General features: G+C 45.1%; 1 protein-coding gene across 6 annotated transcripts in view; it reads right to left on the bottom strand.

Moving 5' to 3' along the window:
• The window catches only part of trit1 (tRNA isopentenyltransferase 1), a 49,568-nt gene extending 26,830 nt beyond the window's left edge, over nucleotides 1-22,738 (bottom strand). For 2 of the 6 annotated variants that reach the window (XR_007957981.1, XM_052036230.1), the window contains exons 1-6: nucleotides 22,592-22,738; nucleotides 21,012-21,152; nucleotides 19,368-19,466; nucleotides 18,504-18,676; nucleotides 14,169-14,311; nucleotides 3,546-3,657 (exon numbers count right to left, since the gene is read on the bottom strand). Coding sequence is in view for 5 of the 6 variants with exons in the window: in XM_052036230.1 (XP_051892190.1) it covers nucleotides 3,546-3,657; nucleotides 14,169-14,311; nucleotides 18,504-18,676; nucleotides 19,368-19,466; nucleotides 21,012-21,152; nucleotides 22,592-22,729 (806 nt within the window). In the remaining variant the exon portion in view is untranslated. Of the gene's footprint in view, nucleotides 1-3,545; nucleotides 3,658-14,168; nucleotides 14,312-18,503; nucleotides 18,677-19,367; nucleotides 19,467-19,546; nucleotides 19,804-20,853; nucleotides 21,153-22,591 lie in introns of those variants that run through there. The other 4 variants (XM_052036234.1, XM_052036232.1, XM_052036233.1 and 1 more) reach the window with 4 other exon arrangements.
• Between the last annotated feature and the right edge of the window lie 1,007 nt (nucleotides 22,739-23,745).

Raw genomic sequence — 23,745 nt, 5'->3', positions numbered from 1 at the left:
GGCGAGAATAAAGCCAGCCTATCCAATCTCTCCGATAACCACAGCCCTCCATACCAGGCAACATCCTGCTGAATCTCTTCTGCACTCTCTCTATTGCTACCATATTCTTCCTGTAGGGTGGAGACCTACATAACTCCTGAAAGTGGCAACACAGGTAGTATCCACCTGTGTTGCCACTTTCAGGAGTTATGGACTTGCACCTTAAGGTCTCTCTCTCCATCAATACTCCTAAGATCCCTGTAATTTACTCTACGGGTCCTACCAGAATTTGACCATTTTAAAAGAATGAATAGCCAAGGAAATTTGCTCACCGCAGACAGTTGGACAACCTGCTACAGCACACATAGGATAGGCCAAAGGGAGACAGAAGAGGAAGGCAAAAGTCAGAGACTGACCATGCGAGGTGAGAGCAGGGTGAAACGCTGAAGGTGAATTGAGGGCTGGGTATCTGTCTGCCTCCATCTCAGGTGTCTCCACCTCATGGAAATTTATGAAATCATGAGGGGTAGGGATAAGGTGGACGGTCACAGTCTTTTCTTCAAGGTTGGGGAGTCCAGAACGAGAGGGCACAGATACAAGAGGAGACTTAAAAGAGACCTGAGAGGTAATTTCTTTATGCAGAGGGTGTTGAGTATCTGGAATAGGCTGCCAGAGGAAGTGGTTGAGGCAGGTACAACTGCAACATTTAAGAGACATTTGGATAGGTAAATGGAGGGGAGGGACTCAAAGGGGTATGGTCCAAACACAGGCAACTGGGACCAGCAGGGAGGATGCTATGGGTCAGCATGGACCAGTTGGGCCGAAGGGGCTGTTTCCATGTGGTATTACTCTATGACTCTGAGATAGGCTAGCAACTAAAATCCATTACAAGCCTACCAACTCTCACATCTACCTTGATTACTCCTTTTCCCACCCTGCCTTCTGTAAGGACTCGATTCCACTCTCCCAGTTCCTCCACTTCCGTCACAGTAGTGTAGCAGTTAGCGTAAAGCTATTACAGTGCCAGCGACCCGGGTTGAAATCCAGCCACCGTCTGTACGGAGTTTGTACGTTCTCCCCGTGTCTGCGTGGGTTTCCTCCGGGTGCTCTGGTTTCCTCCCACGTTCCAAAGACGTACAGGTTAGGAAGTTGTGGGCATGCTATGTTGGCGCTGGAAGCGTGGCAACACTTGCGGGCTGCCCCAGAACACTACGCAAGAAGCTGTATTTCACGGTGTTTTGATGTACGTGAATAATAAAGGTATCTTATTTGCTCTAATGATGAAACTTTCCATACAGGTGCCTCTAAAATATCTTCCTTCCTCCTGTGGCTTCTCCTCTCCCATTGTTAACAAAGCCCTTGACTACATCTTATCCATTTCTCACGCCTCTGCTTTCATCAGGACTGAACAAGGATAGAGTTACTCTAGTCCTCACCTTCCACCACACCAGCCCCTCCATTCAATAGATCATTCTTCGCAATTTCTGCTACATTCAAGGAGATTCCTGCACCAGACACGTCTTCCCCTCCCCTCTCGGTATCTCACAGGAACCATTCTCTTCTGGACTCCCTGGTCCACTCTTCTGTTGCCATTGACCACCCCACTTCTTACAGCACTTTCCTTTGCAACCACAGGCAATGTAACACCTGCCCTTCCTCTTCTTCCCTTCCCACCACCCAGGAACCCAAGCAGTCTTTCCAGGTTGAAGCAATGGTTCACTTGCATTTCTTCCAACGTCGTGTACTGCATTGTGTTCACAACGTAGTCTCCTCTACAATGGAAAACTAGAGCAACTGCAGATTGGCTGACCGTTTTGCAAAACACCTGCATTCAGTCAGCAGGACAACCCTCAGCTTCCTGTTGCCCGCCACTTTAATTCTCCATCCCGCTCCGACCTCAGTCAGTAGCCTCCTGTACTGTTAAAACAAGTCTCAACGCAAGTTTAAGGAATAGCACCTCATCTTTCACCTGGGCACGTTGCAGCTTTCTGGACTCAATATTGAATTCTATAAGTTCAGGTAACTTGATTTCCCTGTATCAGTCATCCACCTATGGTATTAGCTCAACCCGTTTGTTGCAATAATTGGCCAGCCTGACCAGCCAAGCACATCCTCCTGCTCTGCATTTCTCAACTCCTACATCCTTTTGTCTATGTTCTCACTCTCAAACTGCGCCCATTCACTCAGTGGCTAGATTACCTTGTTTACAGCTTATCCCCAAGATCACCCCAGTTCTACCTCAGAGAAATTTCCCTTCCCACACCCTCCGTGCAGCTTAATAAGCTTCTTTTGTCTCCTTCCCAGTTCTGATGAAGGATCTTTGACCTAAAATGTTAGCTCTGTTTCGCAGATGCAGCCTGACCAGCTGAGTATTTCCAGCAGTTTCTATTTTTATTTTAGATTTCCAGCAGCTGCAGTTTTTTTTAAATTTTCAGAGCAATACAGGATAATTACCTTTATCAGCTGAGGGATAGAATAAAACACAAGGTGGTTATGGTAAAACATCAGTTAGGCCACAGCTAGAGTACTGTGGTAGCTTCTTGTCGTAACTACAGGAAGGATGCAATTGCAACAAAAGGGTGCAGAGAAAAACCACCAAGATGAAGCCTGGGATGGAGCATTTCAGTTGTGAGGAGAGACTGGATTGGCTAGATTTATTTCCCTTGGAACAGAGGAGATGGAAAGAGAACTTGATAAAGTATATACAAAATTATGAGGGGCATAGATAAAGTAGAGAGTAGGAAACTTCTCCCCCTAGCAGAGGTATCTAAAACTAGAGGGTATAAGTTTAGGTTAAGGGGTAGGAGTGGATCTGAGGAACAACTTTTTCACCCAGAGGGTGGTTGGTATCTGGAATGCACTGCCTGAGAGGGGGGTGGAGGCAGGTACTCTTACAACATTTGATAAATATCTAGAAAAGTATTTGAATTCCCAATGCAGAGGGCAGTGGACCAAATGCTGGTAAACAGGATTGGTGTACACTGGTACTTGATGACCAGCTTGAAGATGATGGGATGAAGTTTGATGGCTCTGGGCCTGTACTCGCTGGAGTTTAGGAGGATTTTGGAGGGGGGGGGGGGGGGGGGGGTACGGAATCTCATTGAAACCTTACCGAATATTGAAAGGCCTGGATAGAGAGGATGTTTCCAGTAGTGGGAGAATCTAGGACCAGAGGGGATAGTCTCAGAATAGAAGGACATTCCTTTAGTACAGAGATGAGGAGGAGTTTCTTTAGCCAGAGGGTGGTGAATCTGTGGAATTCATTGCCATAGACGGCTGTGGAGGCCAAGTTATTGGGTATATTTAAAGCGGAGGTTGACAGGTGTTTGATTAGTGAGGGCATCAAAGGTTACGGGGAGAAAGCAGGAGAACGGGGTTGAGAGGGAAAAATAAGTTAGCCATGATCAAATGGAGGAGCAGACTTGATGGGCCGAATGGCCTAATTCTGCTCCTATGTCTTATGGCCTTAAGTGTCTGTGCTACATGATTCTCTATAAATTTTGGGTGTGATGTCCCAATAGGATATTTTTCTACTTGGTTATATCCTTGATAGGACAACATCTGACCTGTTCTTGGCTATTTTCTGTTGGTTGTATTGATTGTGAAAACTATTCAGTTCTTCCAGAAGACCAGCAGCAAGCATGTCATCAACTCGGCGATCCAAGCGCTCGTCGAGAACTAGACAGAAGACATTTAAGAGTTATCAGTTTTCCAATGCTTTAAGTGAAATTAATTTTGCATTCCTCAGTCTTGTCTCCTCCCTGATGTATCAATGAGTCTGAATCGCAGACTGCAGCTGAAGTTGAATCATGAGCTGAAGTTCCTACAGATGCAGGTGCATACTGTGTGGATCACTCCCATTTACTGAAGCGGTGACACATCTCTGTCCTGCCATGCCTGCCTTAATTTTGCAGCAAGTTATTGAGTGACAGATAAAATGTTTCATTTCTAGGCTCATGTTAATCACAGCCAGCTCCAGATCTATACAAACACATCTGAACTTTATGACCTCAAACTCTGCTAAATCAAGAAATCCCACCTCAAACACTTCCATTTCTCCCTAAGTCCATGTCCTCTAATACTCAGGACAAGGGACTTCCAACTTTCTCAGCTTCATCATCCAACCATCATCTGCTTCTCCCCATGCTCATCACTGGTCCCAGATATGGGGAATTCACATAGACTTGTTTATTAGCAAATCAAAGCCATCCTCTCAACTAAGTCTTCCATTCACTCACTGCCCTGCCTATCCCCAGCACCCTCACACTACACAACACTCAGCAGATCTACCCCCACAAAATACAGCTGTCTTTTCAATCTCCTCCTAACAAACTACTGACCACCCAATTCTCAGCAATACGCTTTTTCATGTCTCTTACCAGCCTGCAATGTAGAACTCATTGGCTGAAGGGAAGGTGTGGTTCTAAACAGGATTAGGCTTGAAGTTTGAAATACTTCAAGAGAGAAAGTTTACAAGGTTAGAAGACGTTTTCAAGCTGACTGGGACTGATTAGATAGCTCCTTTCAAACGATAGCATGATTGGCCAAACAACTGAGGTATGAGATTCTGCAACTTAGCCTCCTCTTGGGCACAATTTCGACAACATTTAATAGCTTATTGCCTAGTAATAAGTAATTTTGCGCTCTACACTTCCCTCTTTGCATTTTGTGCAGTGAGGACTTCAGTGAAAAGAGGTAATTTCATTTTAAATAGTTGTTCAATTGAACTCTATTCTTGTGGACCACTGCAAATGAAAACTACAAGCCAATTTAATAACTAAGTGATGAGTAAATAGCTGACTGAATAATTATATAACCAGCTACAAGTGGTTAACTGAGCTCAACTGACTCCAAGTGTGTGGGAAAAATGCAGGTTCTGCTGAAACACAATGTGTTTTTGCACACTGCCCACTGAGTGAAAGGTCTACAAGACTGCGGGATTTGGTGAGAAAGAGAAAGAGTGCAGCTTTATATCTGGAACAGGTAATTCATTAAATTAAGGCAAGTGTGTTAGGGCAGCAATATGACACAGCGTCAGTAATGGGAGCTGATGGTAGCTTGTATGATCCATGCAGCTAGCACCTGCAGCTTGAGGAACTTCAGCTCAGGAATTGATGGGGTGTGATCCATGATTCAGACTAATTGATGCATCAGGGAGGAGAAAGGTTAGCACGACACTTTGTTCCAGGAGGCAGTCACATCCCTGAGAATAAGTACTGCAGAATCTGAAGTCAAGAGGGACAGGGGGGTGCGACTTCAAGTGAGGTAAGGTGTGGGCACCCTGAGAGTAGCATAGGAGGAGCTTTAGACCAGGCACTGTGTGAACAAGATCAAAGACTGCAGGAAAGACAAAATGGACCACAGCTTCATGGTACGGGGACCATTCGAGCTGGGAGAGTAAAAAGGAACATGATAGTCATACATGAATAATCTTAAAGGCCTTGTTGCCAGTCTGGTACCACTTAATAGCATCACCTTTGGGCTGGAGAACAGGTAGAGTGGGCGAAGAAAGATTTAATTGTTATGGTCCATGTGGGAAAAGGTAAAGGCGGTGGTGCTGCTAAAGGAGTATGAGCAGGCCAGGGTCCAAACAAAAAAGCACAATTAAGAATGTAATCGTCTCTCGACCTGGGTTCATGCACAATTTAGCACAGAGTCAGCAAGATCAGAGAGTTGGACACATGACTTGAAGATTACTATCTGAGAAATGGGTATTAATTCATGGAGCCCCAGCACCATTACAGAGGAAAGTGGGCGCTATTGGAATGTGCTGCACATGAATTAGCTGGGACCAGTTTCCTAACAAATAAGCTAACTCGGGCTTTACATACACTACAAACTAAATAGCTGGGAAGGTTGGGTACTGCAAGGAAAATTTAGAAAGTTAAAGAGAAAGAACAAGGTGATGGTGCAGAGTAACAAAACAGGCAGTGATAATCAGTGTCACAAAGGGCATGGAGCATATAAACATTAAAGTTTGAATCCAATTAGTGTCAGAACAAGGAAAATGGTAAAAAGGCAAAACTGAAGACTCTTTGTCTGAATGTACAGCATTCAGAACAATTAATGGCACAAACAACAATAAATGGGTAGGAACTAATAGCCATTGCAGAGATACAGTTGCAAAGTAATCAAGGTTGGGAATTAAATCTTCCCCAACACATCACTTTTATAAGGGAGGCAAAGCGGAAAATGAGTAGCCCTGATAACAAAGGATGGAGGAAGGCAGTAGAGAAGATCTCGGCTCAGAAAAAGAAATAGTAGAATCGATCTGAGTGGAGCTGAGAAACAGCAAGGGGCAGAAAACATTGGTGGGATTTGTATATAGACCCAAAGAGTAATGTCGTCATATCACTTATCAAGAAATAGATGTACATGGAACAGGGAACATTAACCTACATATAGACTGGACAAACCAAATTAGTAGTAATAGCATGGAATATGGATCCATGGGGTGTATAAGTGATAGTTTCTGGATCAGTACCTTGAGGAACCAACGACGGAACAGGATATTTGGACCTAGTAATGTGCAACGAGAAAGGGTTAATTAATAGGGTGGGGGTCTTAAAGTAAGAGTGACGATAATGTGATTAATTTTATATAAAGATTGAAAGTGATTTAATACTGTCTATAACCAGAGTCTTAAATCTAAATGGAAATTACAAAGGCATGCGGTATGAGTTGCTACATTAGACGGGGAAGCTACATGAAAAGGTACGACAGTAAATGTGTAATGGCTAATATTTCAATTAGAATATGATTTGCAGCAAATTTAAATTTCTTAAAACTCAAAAACCCAGTCCGAAAATTAGTCCCAAAATGGCTAACCAAAGTTAAAGATCTCAAATCTTCCCTATTCTCAGGCAGACTGCTCTTTTTGATACTACTGTAGCGGTTGCTACCGCGGAATAAAACAAGACTCTACTCGGAGGATTGCCAAACAGAACTGGTTTATTTTCCCGCCTTGCGCGGGCCCTTTAAGGGAGAATGTTCCCGCCCAAAACAACCAGCAATGACGTAAGTCCTACGTCATCAGGACTTTCCCGCGCGCGGGTTCTCCCCGTCGCTCAGAAAGACGAGGCCCGCCGCCATCTTGGGCCTCGTCGCTCCGACGCCGCGCGACCCGACTGCCGAGCCGATTCGCCCGACTAGACGGTGAGTCGCCACACTATAAACTTTTTCCTTTAATCAAAGGAAAAGGTTTGTAATGTTGACAAAAAGAAGCACTGTGTCTGAGAATTGAGAACATTTGATTTCAGCAAAGGAGGAGCAAGAAGTTGACAAGGAAAAGTAGAACACAAGAGTAATCTACTGAAAATATAAAAAGACTAAAAAACTTCTACAGATAAATAAAAAGGGAAAAAAAAATCAGTAAAAGTTAATGTAGGTCTCTCACAGATGGAGACAGAAGTAATTATACTGGTGAATAAGTAGCAGAGAAATTAAACCAACATTTTGTGTCTGCCTTCGTGGAAGACAAAACCTTCTGGAGAAAAATTGAAAACATTAGTTCGAGCAGAAATGAAGATCTGAAGGAAATTAGCACGAGTTAGGTAACAATACTGGAGAAATAAATGGGAACAAAAATGGCCTGAATACCAAGGGTTTTGAAAGTGGCAGCAATGCAGATAGTAGATCTATTAGTTGTCAGCTACCAAAATTCCAGACTCTAGAAAGGTTCCCAAAGACTGGAAGGTACTGAAATGTAATGCCACCACTTAAGACAGAAGGGAGAGAGAAAAACCAGGAATTGCAAATCAGCTAGCCTGACTCGGGTAGTTGAGGAAATGATAGAACAAGGAAGTGGTAACCAGGCACTTAGAAAATAATAAAATTGGGCAGCATCAGCATGGACTTATGAGAGAGAAATCACACTGGATAAATACAAACATGGAAAAAAAACATGAAATGTAGACCATTCAGCCCTTCCACCTGTTATACCATTCAATGGCTGGTCGTCCATCTCAATACCACATTCCTGCTCTCTCCCCTTTGCACCTGGAGATCTAGAGAGCTCAAGTACATTCAGCGACTTGACCTCCACAGTCTTATGTGGCAGAAAATTCCTAAAGGTTTCCACCCTCTGGGTGAAGACCTTTTTCCTCACCTTAATCCTAAATCCTGAGACTGCGACCCCTGTTCTAGACCATCAGCCAGGGGAAACATTCTCCAAGCATCCAACCTGCCGAGCCTTGTCAAATATTCCAATTAGATCTCCCTTTTCTTCCTAAACTCAAATGACTACAAGCCTTGTCAACACAACATCCAGGTGTGATGTCACCAAGGCCCTGTATAATTGCAGCAAGACATCCCTGCTCCTGTAATAAAACCCCCTTGCAATGAAGGCCAACACACCACTTGACTTAAATGTTTTCTGCATCTGCATACTTTGTTTCATTGACCGGTATAGAAGAGATACCAATCCCAATCTAACACTACTTAGTAATACTGTGCCTTTTTTTTCTTTCTGACTAAAGTGGATAATTTCACATTTTTCCAGGTGACATTGCATCCACCATGTATTTTCCCACTCATTTAACTTGTCGAAATCACCTTGAAACTTCTGCATTCTTCTAACAATGTACAATCCCACCCAGTTACATGTTGCAGGCAAATTTAGAAATATTACACTTTGTGTCCTTATCCAAATCATTGATACATGTAGGGTATGACTGGGGCCCAAGCTCTGATCCCTGGGTACCCTGCTCATCACTACCTGCCACCCCGATAAAGACTCACTTATTTCCACTCTGTTTCCTGTCTGTCGACCAATTTTAAATCATTGCCAGTATATTACTACCAGTCTTACGTGCTTTAATAACTTATGTTGGATTTGATCAAGGCCTTCTGAAAATGCAAGTAAACCAAATTCACCAGCTCTGCCCCAGTTATTCTACCAGTTGCATCCTCCAAAAACTCCAGTGAATTTGTTAAACATAATTTCACTATCATAAACCCATATTAGCTTTGTCTAACATTTATAATTTCTAAGTGTCCTATTGTCACATCCTCTATTGTACACTACCAATTTCCTGGTAAAGACATTAGGCTAACTAGTCTACAGCTCCCAGTTTTCATTCTCCCTCCTGTGGGGGGATATTAACCATTCTCTAATCTGCATGAACCGTTCCGTAAGTTATGGAATTTTGGAAGGTGACCACCACCATTTCTATGGCTACCTCATTCAGTGCTCTAGGATGGAGATTATCGGGTCCCAGGGATTTATCACCTTCCAGTGCCATTATTTTCTCCAGCATTATTTTTTAATTAATGATAATTTCCTTAAATTCCTCCCTTCCACTGGACTCTTGATTTCCTAACATTTCTGCAAATTTATTTGGGTCCTCTTTCTTGACAACAGAATCAAAATTTTTGTTTAATTGCTTTACCATTTCTTTGTTCCCCATTATAAATTTTCCCGTTTCTGACAGTAAGGAACCTCCATTTCTCTTCACTTATCTTTATACATTACAGGCTTTGACAATCTGCTTTTATGTTCTTTGCAAATTTACTCTTACACTCTACCTTTGCTCCCTAATCTATTGATCCTTTTTTGTTGAATTCTAAATTGCGCCCAATTGTCAGTCTTGTTAACTTTTCTGGCAACTTCATTTGACACTTCTTTGGATCTAATACCATCTATAATTTCTTTAGTTAGCAATGAGTGTGTTGGATTTCCTTGTGTTCTTGTACTGGAAGGGAATACATTTCTGTTGTAGTTCCTGCGCTCATTCTTTAAACATTAGACACCATCATGATTTTTTAATGAACTTCCCCAATTTATCACAGCCGCCTAATTCTTCGTATCTCTGCAGTTTCTTGTTTAAATATAGAACCAAAGATTCAGATTGAACTACTTCACTTTCTATCATGATAATCTATCATAACACCAAGTGTTATGATCAGCCTTCCCAAAAGGGACCATAAGATAGAAGAGCAGAATTAGGCCATTCTGCCCATCGAGTCTGCTCCACCATTCAATCAAGGCTGAATTTTTTTCAACCCCATTCTCCCACCTTCTCCCCATAACCTTAACCCCCTTACCAATCAAGAACCTATCAATCTCTGCCTTAAATACACCCAATGACTTGGCCTCCACAGTCCTCTGTTGCAACAAATTCCGCAGATTCACCACCCTCTGGCTGAAGAAATTCCTATCTCCTGCACAACAAGATTAACAATTCCTTCTCAGTACAAATACCCAGTCTAGAATAACCTGTTCTGAAATGGCTTGTCAATGTAATTGTCCAAACAAAAAAACATCCCTTACACACTCCAGGTGTATAGCTGCATGGTGTCATTGCTAATCTGGTTTATATATGCAGATTAAAGTCACATGATTACTGTAGTACCCTTGTCACATGCATCTCCACTTTGAGAAGTCAAATAGGGATAAGACATATACAGTTAATGGTATGGCAGCAAGGAATGGTGATGAACAGAGGGTCCTTGAGGTTCAAGTCCATAGTTCCCTGAGAGTGGCAACACAGGAAGATAGGGTTGTATGCATGCTTGCCTTCACTGGTGAGGGCTTAGAACATGGAACCTATAACATAGAAAACAGAATAGTATAGCACAGGAACAGGCTCTTCTGACCACAATGTCAGTGCTGACCATGATGTCAAACTAATCCTATCTGTCTGCACGTGGTCTATATCCTTCTCTTCCTTGCCTGTTCATGTGCCTCTTAAACATTGCATCAGATCTGCTTCCATCACCTCCTTTGGCAGCATATTCCAGACACCTACTACTCTGTGTAAAAAAAAACTTGCCTCATTAATCTCCTTTAAACTTTCCTCCTCTCACCTATGACCTCTTAGTATTTGACATATCTACCCTAACTATGCTTCACAAAATTCTATCAGGTCACCCCTCTGCCTCTGAAGCTTCAGAGAAAATGATCCAAGTTGTCCAACCTCTCTTTATAGCTAATCCTCTCTAATCCAGGCAACATCCTGGTCAACTTCTTCTGCACCCTCTCCGAAGCCTCCACATCCTTCCCAGGTTAATGCAGCAACCAGAACTGCACACAATACTCCAAATGTGGCCTTAAAGTTTTATACAGCTGCAACATGACTTGCTAACCTACATAGTTCCTGTACCAGCTTCCTGTTAATACCTTTACCATGGGATAAAGATTCTAACTACCTACTGCATCAATGCCTCTTACAATTTTATATACCTTTAGCAGTCCAGGGAAAACAAGCCCAGACTATCCAATCTCCTCCCACAATCAAGGTTGTCCAATCCAGGCAACACCCTGGTGACTCTCCTCTGCACTCTCTCCAGTGCAACCATATCCTTCCTATACTGTGGCGACCAGAAGTGCACACAATACTCCAAGTGCAGTCTAACTCCAACTCTATGCTAAATTGGGAAAAGGCGAATTACAACAATATTAGACAGAAACTGGGGAGAGTAGATTTGGAGTGGCTGTTATCTAATAAGTTCACATCTGATGTGGGAGTCATTCAAAGACCAGCTGGTCAGAATTCAGGACCAACATCTTCCTGTGAGGAAGACAAACAAGGATGGTGAGGTTCAGAAACCTTGGATGATGAGAAATGCTGTAATTTTAATCTAAAAGAAAAAGTATACGCAAGGGTAGGAAGATGAAATCGGTCAGGACCCTTGAATATAAAGGAAGTAGGAAAGAAAAAATGGGGAATCAGGAGGGCTAAAAGGGGTTATGAAACTTCCTTAATCCCACTTGCTAAGGACACCTCCAAAGGGATTTTAAACATACGTTACAACAAGAGGATAGCTGGGGAAGGGGTAGGACCATTCAAGGACAGAGGAGGAAATTTATCCCTGGAGCTAGAGGAAGCGAACAAGATACTAAAATGAGTACTTTGCATCAGTATTGACCATGAGAAGGACAAGGAGGATGGTGAGATCAGGGAGGGGTGTGTTGATATTCTAGGTTATGTTGATACCAAGGAGGAGATATTGAACCTCTTGAAAAACATTGAGGTCGATAAATCCCCAGGGCCTGTTGGGATCTATTCCAGATTATTTAGGGAGGCAAGAGAGGAGATTGCTGGGGCCTTGACAGAGATCTTTGTATCCTCAAGCCGCAGGCAAGGCCCCAGAGGACTGGAAAGTAGCCAGGGTTATCATTAAGAAAAGCAACAGGAACAAACTAGGAGTTATAATTGGTGAGCGTAGGTACAGTAGGTAGCTAGAATCTTTTTCCCATGGTAGGGGATCAATAAGGTGGTGGTACAGGAGCCTGAAGACCCACACTCAATAATTCAGAAACAGCTTCTTCCCATCTGCCATCAGATTTCTGAACAGTCCATGAACACTACCTCATTATTTCCTACTTTATATATTTATTTTTGTGATTTATAGTAATTTTATGTCTTTGCACTGTACTGCTGCCACAAAACAACACATTTCATGTCATACAAGTCAATGATAATAAATCTGATTCTCTTGAAGGTGTTTAAGGTGAGAGGAAGAAGTTTTAAAGGGGATTTTAAGAGATATTTAGATAGACACTTGACTAGGCAAGGCATAGAAGGATAAGGACCTAATGCTGGCAAATGGGAGTAGTGTAGATGGGCAAAAAGGTGTGTTGTACAACTCTACGACTTCGCTGCCATCCCTGACATTATCACTACTGTTGGAAGACCTACAGACAACACATGTTTTCCATCTCGGGGTTTTATAGCTGCACCCAGACTGATTCTACATCTTGATCCTCTGAGCCAATGTAGTTATTGCTGACTATCATCTTTTACTAACCCTTCCTTTTCCATTTACTGGGCTTTTGTGAGATTGTAAGTAGCATAACAGATCAGGGGAACGAGTGGATGGTGTACTTGGATTTAAATGTCTGTTATAAATTGCCACAGAAGAGATCATTGAACAAAATTAGAACATAGGATTAGGAATACTATACTAGTGTGAACTGATTTTTGGTTAGAGAGGAAAGTAAATAGGAATAAACTGGTCATTTTCAGGTTGAGAGACTGTGACTAGTGGGGCACTGGGGCCCAAGATGTTCACAATCAAAAGCAAGGAATTTGGATGAAGGGATTTCGGAGTTTGCTAATGACACCTAGCTAGCAGGCAGTGCAGGCTGTGAAGAGATGCTGAGATGTTTCAACAGGACATAGACAGGTTGACTGAATGCATGGCTGATAGAATAGACTATTGAAATTTCAGTCATTGACAATGCCATACAGCCCAAGGTGTTGAATGGGTTATAAGAAGACAGCAATCTTTTAATGCTAAAAGCCTGAATGTATTGTTCATTAAAACTTAACAGATTTTTACATCAAGCGTTTAGAAGACATTCTACCAGAGAGATGAAAGGCAAGAAACAAATTTAGCATGAGAAGTAGGCGAAATGTTTCTGATCAGATCGGCAAACATCCCAAGCAAAACCTTCACAGTGCCGCTTCATAGATTCAGAGAATAGAGTTCACAGTACACCTGCTCATTTTTAATTTATACACATATTTACACTATCAAGATTCCAAAGCTCTGGCACACTGCATGGGTATAGTAACATAATGGCTAAATTACCAGATGAGTGTCTGGAGGTCTGGACTATTGATAATAGAGACATTAGTTTGAATCCAAACAAAGTAGCTGTGGAATTTATATTTGGGTAAGTAAGTAAATCTGGAATAAAATAAGCTAAAGTAAAATGTGGGAAAATGTGAAATTGTCTATTGTGGCAAGATAATAAATAAGCATGATATCTATAAGTAGTGAGAAATTGCAAAGCTCTGAAATTCAGAGAGATCTAGGTGTTACTAGGCAGGATTTACCAATGGCTAGTAGGTAGTAGGCAGGTGCAGCAGGTAAACAGGAAACAGGAAAGTCATTGTTTACTGCTAGCAGAATTGAATGCAGAGTATAGGGAGGTTATGCTTCAATTGCCTCACAGTTCCAAGGAACCAGGTTCAATCCCGACCTCAGGTGCTGTCCATGATGCACTGCAACACAAGCAGCTGATTTGAATATGAAGCCTGCTCACCTCCACAGCTGAAGCCCACATCATTAAACTAATGGTAAGTGCCAACATAGGATAGAGAAGCTCCTATCCATCCCCACTACCGAGGGGAATTGGGGAGGTTGTACCAACGGGGGGAGTTGGGGAGGTCGTACCAACCCTGCGATTCTTATAACATTAATGAGATCAAACAGATTTGCTTATTCACACTCTCTCTTACCTGGAAGGTCAGCATGTAGCCAGAAAATACAGGGCTGTGGAAAGCGCAAAGCACCACCAAGGGGACCTCCCCCCACCTCTTCCCGCTGCTGCAGTAGAAGCTTGCTGTGGGGAATTCCAGTCTCCTCGTAGACCTGCAGGCTCCTGTTTAAGGAAAACCTGCGTTAGCGAAGTACTGATAGTCAGGCCACAACAACAAACACGCGACCTGTTATATCCCACAACCGGGATATACCACGAACTGTTAAAGCATCTTCACTATCAATGGAATCTAATGGTAGGTGATATTAAAGTACAAGAAAGAATTCAAGGACAATTCCATATCTTACATAGTTAAAGTGTGGAGGTCTCTACCCTGAGGCAAATACCACTAGACAAAGTAGAAAGAAATGGATATGTTGATAGGACTAATTGGGGCTCATAGGAACTTAAAACACCAGCACAGTCCAAGTGAACCAAATGCCAGCTTCTCCACCACAAATTCAACATTTCCTTTAGCTTTCAAATGCCAGACTGATAATAACTTGGCTGCGTGTGCCAGGTTGTGTCCACTGATCCGGTGTTGACTGGAAATAGTGAGCTAAAGACAAGTCCCCAGTCACTGTGCAAGGTAATAATTAAGAACATAAGAAATAGGAGCAGGACCGAGACAAGAAATTCTGGAGATGCTGGAATCTGGAGCAATACACAAAAAGTGCTGGAGGAACTCAGCAAGTCAGGCAGTGTTAGTAGGCCATCTGGCCCATTGAGCCTGCTCTGCCATTCAATAAGATCATGGCTGATCTGGCAGTGGACTCAGATCCACCTATCTGCCTTTTCCCCATAACCCTTAATTCCCCTACTATGCAAAAATTTATCTGTGTCTTAAATATATTTAATGAGGTAGCCTCTGTTTCCCTGGGCAGAGAATTCCACAGATTCACTACTCTCTGAGAAAAGCAGTTTCTCCTCATCTCCATCCTAAATCTATTCCCCCAAATCTTGAAGCCATGTCCCCTAATTCTAGTCTCACCTGCCAGTGGAAACAAGCTTCCTGCCTCTATTTTATCTATCCCTTTCATAATTTTATAGGTTTCTATAAAATCCCCTCTCATTCTCATGAATTCCAGCAAGTATAGTCTCAGGCAACACAATCTTTCCTCACAGCCTAACCCCCTCTTCTCCAGAATCAACCTGGTGAACATCCTCGGCACCGCCTTCAAAGCCAGTATGTTTCCTCAAGTAAGGACACCAGAACTGCAGGCAGTACTCCAGGTGCGGCCTCACCAGTACCCTGTACAGTTGCAGCATAACCTCCCTGCTCTTCAATCCCTGCAGCAATGAAGGCCAACATTCCATTTGACTTCTTGATAACCTGTTGCACCTGTAAACCAACCTTTTGTGATTCATGCACAAGCATGCTGCAATCTTTCACTATTTAAATAATAATCTGATCTTCTATTTTCCCTTCCAAAATGGACGACCTCACATTCAATAACTTCCAGTGTAGCACCTTACAGTAACTCTTCCTCAGCACTGGATTTACAATATCACCAATCAGCTACGCTCTATCATAACGATGCACTTTAGTCTTACAGAAATATTCACAGAATATGCATTTAAAAAAAGTGTTTGGCTCAGATAACTTGCCTTGTTAAAGTTGGAGGATTGAAATCCTAGACAATTAAATAGCAACTGCTGGCACTTTCTGCATTTGTTGACGTCACACCTCCAGATCACCATGAGCCACAGCACTATCACGCACGTTGTGACCTGATCATTTTCTAGCTGGAGGCAATACAAGGGAGAATGAGTGTCCACATTCTCCACCACCACCACTGTTTTACCAGACAATGGAGAGGTGGTGGAGGGGAGAAGGAAGTCTTTGCACTAGGGTGCCCAGGAGGCCTTCCTGAAGATTGAACTGAAGGGGCAGCCTCTGAGTTATTCTCACAAATGGACATCCAGAACATTGCCATAAGGAGTTCTACAAAGTGAAGATGTGAGCTTTAAGGCTCGGAAGCAGTCTTCACTTGCGTTGCCTTTAACAGTCACACCCAAAGTCCCTCAGAAACCACTCACGTTGCTCCTTTTTTTTTTGCCTTTATCACATCAGGCTTTCAGGAGAGACCCACAGTCCTACCACCTCTCTCCGTGCAACCAGAAAGAACAGCCGAAGAACAAAGGAGTGAAGGACCACACTATTGCACCTAACATCATAATGAGCCAGATCAAACACCAGGTGTGTTGAAGGGGCCCATTCACATGGAGACATAATTGGCACCAGCAGCCAACAATCAGGCCAGAGACAAAGGAAAGCTAACCTACAGCATCCCTAATGGGAGAGATCACATATTAATTTACTAGAGGACTATACTGATAGTTACATTTGGGAAGAAAACATAATGCATAATCTAGCCTGCCTCACAAAACAGCAGCCTCACCAGAAATGAGATTGTTTGGTCATTGGGAGCCATTCAGTAAAAGGTTTCTCTCCATTCTTCTTCAAGGTCATTCAAGTATTTCAGTGGAGGAGTCCATCTCCAAACTCTCGACATCAAGAGTCCCCTTAGAGTCAACCGTGAGCCATTCCCACACTCAAGGTGGAACACATTCACGTGCCAGTTCATGACAAAACTTGTGTACCATAGTCAATGGAGCACGTTTCCATTTTGAGAGACAAAGGTAGAGCCTCAATGCTGGCAAATCTACATGCCCACACAACCCAATGGCCACCACTGAAGGAAAAGTTCTCTAACCTTGGAAAATATCAGTGATCTAAAGCTGCAGTTAACAGCAAACAAATACAGCATAGATCAATCACTGCTTGCTGGATTGATCGAGATGCTAGAAAGTTCAGTGTGACAGTGATCTTAATTTCCTTGAGGGACAGAGTACTCTAGCCATAGGCCTGGATAAGAGTGAAGATTATGGAAGACCAGTAGACAGGAGTTTATTCTTTGATATGTTCCCTTAACCCTGAATCTTAACGCCAACATGCATAACTCCTGCATCTGGACATGGAAGGGAACCCATCTACACAGACCAAGGCTGCCTAAGCATGTCGCTCATGAAGCTAAACACCTAGCAGGACAGAGCAGTCACATTCTCAACATTAATGCCACAGCCTTGGCTGCAGTGTGCATTATCTACAGGGTGCACTGGACAACTAGCCTAGACTCTTTGAATAATCTCCCCAAAACCCACAGCCTCCACCAGAAGGGTGGCACTAAGTCAGAGTACTACCCAACTTGTATACCATTCTGACTTGGAAAATATATGACCACTCCCTCTTAAAGATGGGGTAAAAATTAGACTTCGGCCAAACAATGCTATAGAAGTACCTTCATGACAATTCAAAGAAAATGTACATCATCAACTCAAGAGCAAATAATAAAAATAATAGTTGGGAAATTAATGGTGGTCATTGCAGACAGAGCCACATGAAGACTTCTTTTTAAATAAAGGGACTGTCACAAACATTTATAATCTTATGACCAGATTTTCCAGTAAAACAATCACCTTCATCCACACCATCGAAGGTTACTGCTGCTTCTTTTTGAGAAACCACAAGTATTAGCTGTCATATCTCCTAACCTTCAGCACACATTTCCAACAGCAGCCTACTCATTCTCTGTTAGGGTTGTGCTTTTATTGATTTTTGCACAGATAATGATACTTCATTTCATTTCGGTCAAGACGACCCAGAGTGCACAGCAAGAAGCTGTGACTATGCCCTACTCCATTCCTATTTCAAGGAGCTACCAATTTTCAAAGGTTGGGCCACTGACCCAAGAATATTGCTGATATGCCCTCTACCTAAGCAGTTCCCTTAATTCAATTGTGCCAAGTAGACAGGCATTAGGTTAACATCCTTTCATGATCTCAGCACATCTCAAAGCAGATTACAACTGAATACAAACTTCTAGTCTCGGTTGTAATAAAGGTTGCACAAATAACTACGTGATGACGACTATTTTGGTGACTGATTTGGTGCTGATCAAGTCCAAAGGGGAACTCCTCAACTCTTTTATATCTACCCAACATAACGTTTCATCCAAAAGACGGCACCTCTGTCAGCTATTCTCCTGAATAATCCTGCCTGCCACTCCAGTGGAGTATGTCCTCAAGCCTCTGAAGTAGAGCTCGAATCCAAGCTTCCAACTCGAGTCACACCTGACACTCCATCTGGTATTGTATGTCTCCCATGTCAGCTCTGATCCATGGACGTACCTCACAGTTCAATAAAAGCAAGCCAATGGGATGTGTACTGGATCAAATTACATATTGCCTGGTAAATTACATCTGATGAATAAGTGGTATTTGGACTCATAAATGCCACTCATATTCAGCCTACCTTGCCACTTTCCGTTTATCACGTGGGTGTAATTTTTCTGCCATTTCAGGATCAACTTGAACCAGTCGTGTGTATAGCTCTTGGAAGTCAAGTTTTTCCAGTTCTTCTTTCCTGTCGGTCGATGGTGTTTGAGTCACAACTGTTCCATCTACGGCAGAGCAAACATTCCCTTCCTACAGCACAGAGAGTAGAACAAATTAAACCCATCAAGTGGATGAATGCCAAACATTAACTAACAGCAGGGAGCCAGTGAGAATGTCACAAAGTGAGGACATCGATCAAGAACCAGAGTGTTGAAGTCTTAAAACTTCAATGAGTTCAGCAGTGTCAATCATTCCCATTAGTCACCTCTACTTGGCTTCACTCACACCACCTTGCAGTGCTTATACAAGACTATAACGCAAGGAAATTCCATCAGTAGCCCACTACATGTTGTACTGGCTATCCCATATACTGTAAATCTTCAATCATTTCAAAGGCATATTGAACAACTGATAAGAAACCTTAAAATGGATCACTGAGCTATATTTTCCATATGGTATCTGAACGTATAGAAAAAAAGATCAGATTCATTTGTCTCAACTAATTCTACTTGGCTTTTGTGTAACAAAATAATAAATATGCTACACAATCCTACAAAGGTTGCCTGGCTTGATTTTGTATTGTCATTTACCCTCTGCTCTCCCTGCATTTCCCTATCTTTTAACTGTGAGCAATGGCGCAGCTTAAGATAACCAGTCTCCCACCAGTGTCACATAACATTCAATGTTGTATTTTCACTTGGCACTCCCCCCCCCCCCCCCCCCCCCAATCGATTCATGATTGATGAGCCTCTATAAAGCTGAGTGATCGCCTTCTCTGTACCTTTGTGTCCACCAGCACTTTCCACAGCAGTGATTCAATGTAGTAGTTGGTCCCTCCTACAATAATCGGGATCTTTTCTCTGTCAATGATATCTTCAATATGGAAAGTTAATGGAGAGTTCCACCAATTCAAGTTTGATGACTGGAATCAATATATACAAGCTACACGACTCAACTCACAGATAGAATTGGACCAAATCTGCACCATGGTCTCTTGTCAAACCCAGGAAGCACAGCACACCAGGAGTTGCGAGTGTAAGATTGTAATGTTTAAAATAACCCAGTGCTGAAGAAGAAACAAACAGTCCAGATAAAGTTATGTTGTGGTTACAAACCCTAGTCCAGAGATTCCACTATGACAAGAAGATTTTCACATTCCTTTCATGACATCTCAAAGAGCTTTACACATAATGAAGTACTTTTTGAAGTGTAGATGCCTGCAATTTAGGAAAAACGGCAGTCAATTTACATAGAGCAGACTTGAATCCACGACCCTTGACTTGAAGCCCAGAGTGCTACCTGCCAACCACAGGGGGCTCCTAATGTGCAAGAGTTGCTGCTGTTCAGGAGTGATGTTAAACTGAGGACTGATTTGCCACTTGACTTCACTTCTCCGAGGTTAGTTTGTGAACTAATACTTATAAAACAGAACATTCCTTCAATAGACATTGGCTTTCTGAGAACATCTAGCCCTCACTCACCAGTACCTCTGCTAACCTCATTCATTGTCTCTGATTTATTACACTGTCTGACATCGGTACGGGACGAGCAGAGACCTCCCGCAACTAAATATTCAGATAATCAAACTCAATGCATTTGCTTCCTGTCAAAAACTTACTCCCAACTGTTATGTTGAATTTTCTTTTAACTAAGGGAAAATGAACATAGTGCTTTGAATCCCAGCAGTTTCCTCCATCTCGCTGGCAACTGTGAGGCTGACTCAGGTTGTTTACAGGCACATTTTGTACATGGTCCCAATGGGAGTTTCTTACCCATGTATCTGCTCCATCACCCAAATAAACTCCATCCACAAAACAGCCTCACCTCAGCTTATTGCTACTGAGATATTCATCCACATCTAACTTACCTCCAGATGTGATTATATCAAAGCTCTTCCCATTGACCTCCCATCTTCCACAAATGAGCCTGTAACCAAAACTCTGCTATCTGTAACTTCATCACCTGTGTTCACTGATCTGTAATGACTCCTAAACCAATGATACGATTTTAAAACCCTCACCTTGTTTTCAAATCCTTCCATTGCTATGCCCATCTTTTCCCAAGAAACCTCATTTCCACTTATCTCTATCAGTGGACTCTAGCATATTCCTATTTCAAAAAACAAACAGCTGCATCATTGGCAACTGTGCCTCCAAGTGCCAAAGCTCTCTCTGGAATTCCCTCTCGAAACCTCTCAGCTTCCCACTTGCCTCCTTCTAAACATCCTTCAAAATTTATCACAAACTTTTGATAACCTAGTGCAGTACCTTCTTTCAAAATTTCTTTGATTGTAGAAACTGGATGGGTATTTCATTACATTTAAGGTACTACGTAAACTTCCCACAGCATACGGCCTGAAATTACAGTATATATATTCCCATACAGATGATATCACAACTCTCAGCCCACACAGCATGAAGGATATTATGGACAGCGCCTTATTCCTGAAATCCACCACCGAATAAGAGGAGACCAGGGGATCGAGGAAACTGATCATGTGATGAGTGCAAAGTCGCTGCTCCTCAGCTGTCACCTTGTTTGTGATGATGTCCAGACCTTTGTAAACCTGTAATACACACATCACCAGTATCAACATTGCCGCAAAGCGCCAGCTCACGGCTTCATTTCCCTCCTCTCCTGAAGCTCACATCTGTGACAACCCGAGGTCATCATTCCACTCCTTCCAGCCCCAAATAAGATCCAAGCCTTCTAATCCTTTACCAATAATTGAAGAATTGTTGAAATTGGTACTGGTTTACTATTGTCACTTGTACCGAGGTACAGTGAAAAGCTTGTCTTACAAACTGATCATACAGGTCAATTCATTACACAGTGCAGTTACATTGAGTTAGTACAAAGTGCATTGATGTAGTACAGGTAAAAACAGAGTAAAGTGTCACAGCTATAGAGAAAGTGCAGTGCAATAAGGTGCAAGGTCACAACAAGGTAGATCGTAAGGCCATAGTCCATCTCATTGTATAAGGGAACCATTCAATAGGGGTAGAAGCTGTCCTTAAGTCTGGTGGTATGTACCCTCAAGCACCTGTATCTTCTACCCAATGGAAGAGAGAAGAGGGAATGTCCCGGATGGGTGGGGTCTTTGATTATGCTGGCTGCTACACCGAGACAACAAGAGATAAAGACAGAGTCCAAGGAGGGGAGGCTGGTGTCCGTGATGTGCAGGGCTGTGTCCACAACTCTCTGCAGCTTCTTGCGGTCCTCGGCAGAGCAGTTGCCGTACCAAGCTGTGATACATCCAGATAGGATGCTTTCTATGGTGCATCGGTAAAAGTTGGTGAGGGGTAACTTTTTTGACAACACAGGAGGCCATCTGACCCACCGTGTCCATTCCAGCCACAGCCCAGCTGTTGACCTGTGAACCACAGGTTATGCCTCTTCCAATGCTCACCATGACCACAGGATTTCTGTCTCCAGCAGAGGCCGCGGAGTCACACACCCCAACAACTCGGAGTGACTTGTATTCTCAACTCCCTCCTAATGCACCAGGTGTATCCCGAACTGCTCATCAGCCCCCCACCCACACTCCCTCATCCGCCTCACTCCCACCCTCCTCATGCCTCTCAACCCCCTCCCTCCCCCACTCTTCCCTCGACTCCCCTCCCCCTCTACTCCCTCGACCCCCCCTCCCCTGACCCCCCCACTACCCCCTCGATCCCCCCACTACCCCCTCGACCACCCTTCCCCACCACCCCCTCGACCTCCCCCCTCCCCCACTACCCCCTCGACCTCCCCCCTCCCCTCGACCTCCCCCCTCCCCCACCACCCCCTCGACCTCCCCCCTCCCCCACCACCCCCTCGACCTCCCCCCTCCCCCACCACCCCCTCGACCCCCCCTCCCCCACTGACCCCCCCACTACCCCCTCGACCTCCCCCCTCCCCCACTACCCCCTCGACCTCCCCCCTCCCCCACCACCCCCTCGACCCCCACTGACCCCCCACTACCCCCTCGACCCCCCCCACTACTCCCTCCGCTCCCCCCGTTACCTGCATGGAATCGGCGCTGACGATCTCCCCGCGGAGCCGGCGGCCTATCTCCAGCGCCAGCCGCGACTTCCCGGTGCCGGTGGCGCCGAGAATCACCACCAGCGGCACCGAGCGGCCCAGCGGCGGCAGCGCGGCCATGGCGCGGCGGACGGAGCCCCGGATGTAGGGGGCGGGGCCAGGCGCTGGGTCCACAGGGCGGCTCTGTGTGGGGGCGGGGCTATGTTGGGAGGGGGCGGGGCCAAGTGTGGGGCACGGTGGGGGGTGGCGCTTTGGGCATGAGGCAAAGGAGGGGGAGGAGGGGGGGAGGAGGGGAGGAGAGGGGAGGAGAGGAGGGGAGGGGGAGGAGGGGAGGAGAGGGGAGGGGGAGGAGGGGAGGGGGAGGGGGAGGAGGGGAGGGGGAGGGGGAGGAGGGGAGGGGGAGGGGGAGGAGGGGAGGGGGAGGAGGGGAGGGGGAGGGGGAGGAGGGGAGGAGAGGGGAGGGGGGAGGAGGGGGAGGGGGGGAGGGGGGAGGGGAGAGGGGAGGGGGGGAGGGGGGAGAGGGGAGGGGGGGAGGGGGGAGAGGGGAGGGGGGAGGGGGGAGAGGGGAGGGGGGAGGGGGGAGGGGGGAGGGGGGAGGGGGGAGGGGGGAGAGGGGAGGGGGGGAGGGGGGGAGGGGGGAGGGGAGGGGGGGAGAGGAGGGGGAGGGGAGGGGGGGAGAGGGAGGGGGAGGGGGAGGGGAGGGGGGGAGAGGGAGGGGGAGGGGGGGAGAGGGGAGGGGGGAGAGGGGAGGGGGGAGAGGGGGGGAGAGGGGGGGGAGAGGGGGGGAGAGGGGGGGAGAGGGGGGGGAGAGGGGAGGGGGGAGGGGGGGAGGGGGGGAGAGGGGGAGAGGGGAGGGGGGAGAGGGGGAGGGGGGGAGAGGGGGAGAGGGGAGGGGGGAGAGGGGGAGAGGGGGAGAGGGGGGGGGAGAGGGGAGGGGGGGAGAGGGGAGAGGGGAGGGGGGGAGGGGGGGGAGAGAGGGGAGGGGGGAGAGGGGGGGAGGGTGGGAGAGGGAGGAGAGTGGGGAGGGGAGGGGGGGAGGGGGAGGGAGGGGGGAGGGGGGGAGAGTGGGGAGAGGGGTGGAGAGGGGGGAGGGGGAGAGAGGGGGGGGAGGGGGGGAGAGGGGGGAGGGGGGGAGG

This window comes from Pristis pectinata, chromosome 22 (assembly GCF_009764475.1).
Source record: "Pristis pectinata isolate sPriPec2 chromosome 22, sPriPec2.1.pri, whole genome shotgun sequence".
Lineage (NCBI taxonomy): Eukaryota > Metazoa > Chordata > Chondrichthyes > Rhinopristiformes > Pristidae > Pristis > Pristis pectinata.
This window is presented reverse-complemented; position numbering and strand designations above follow the sequence as displayed.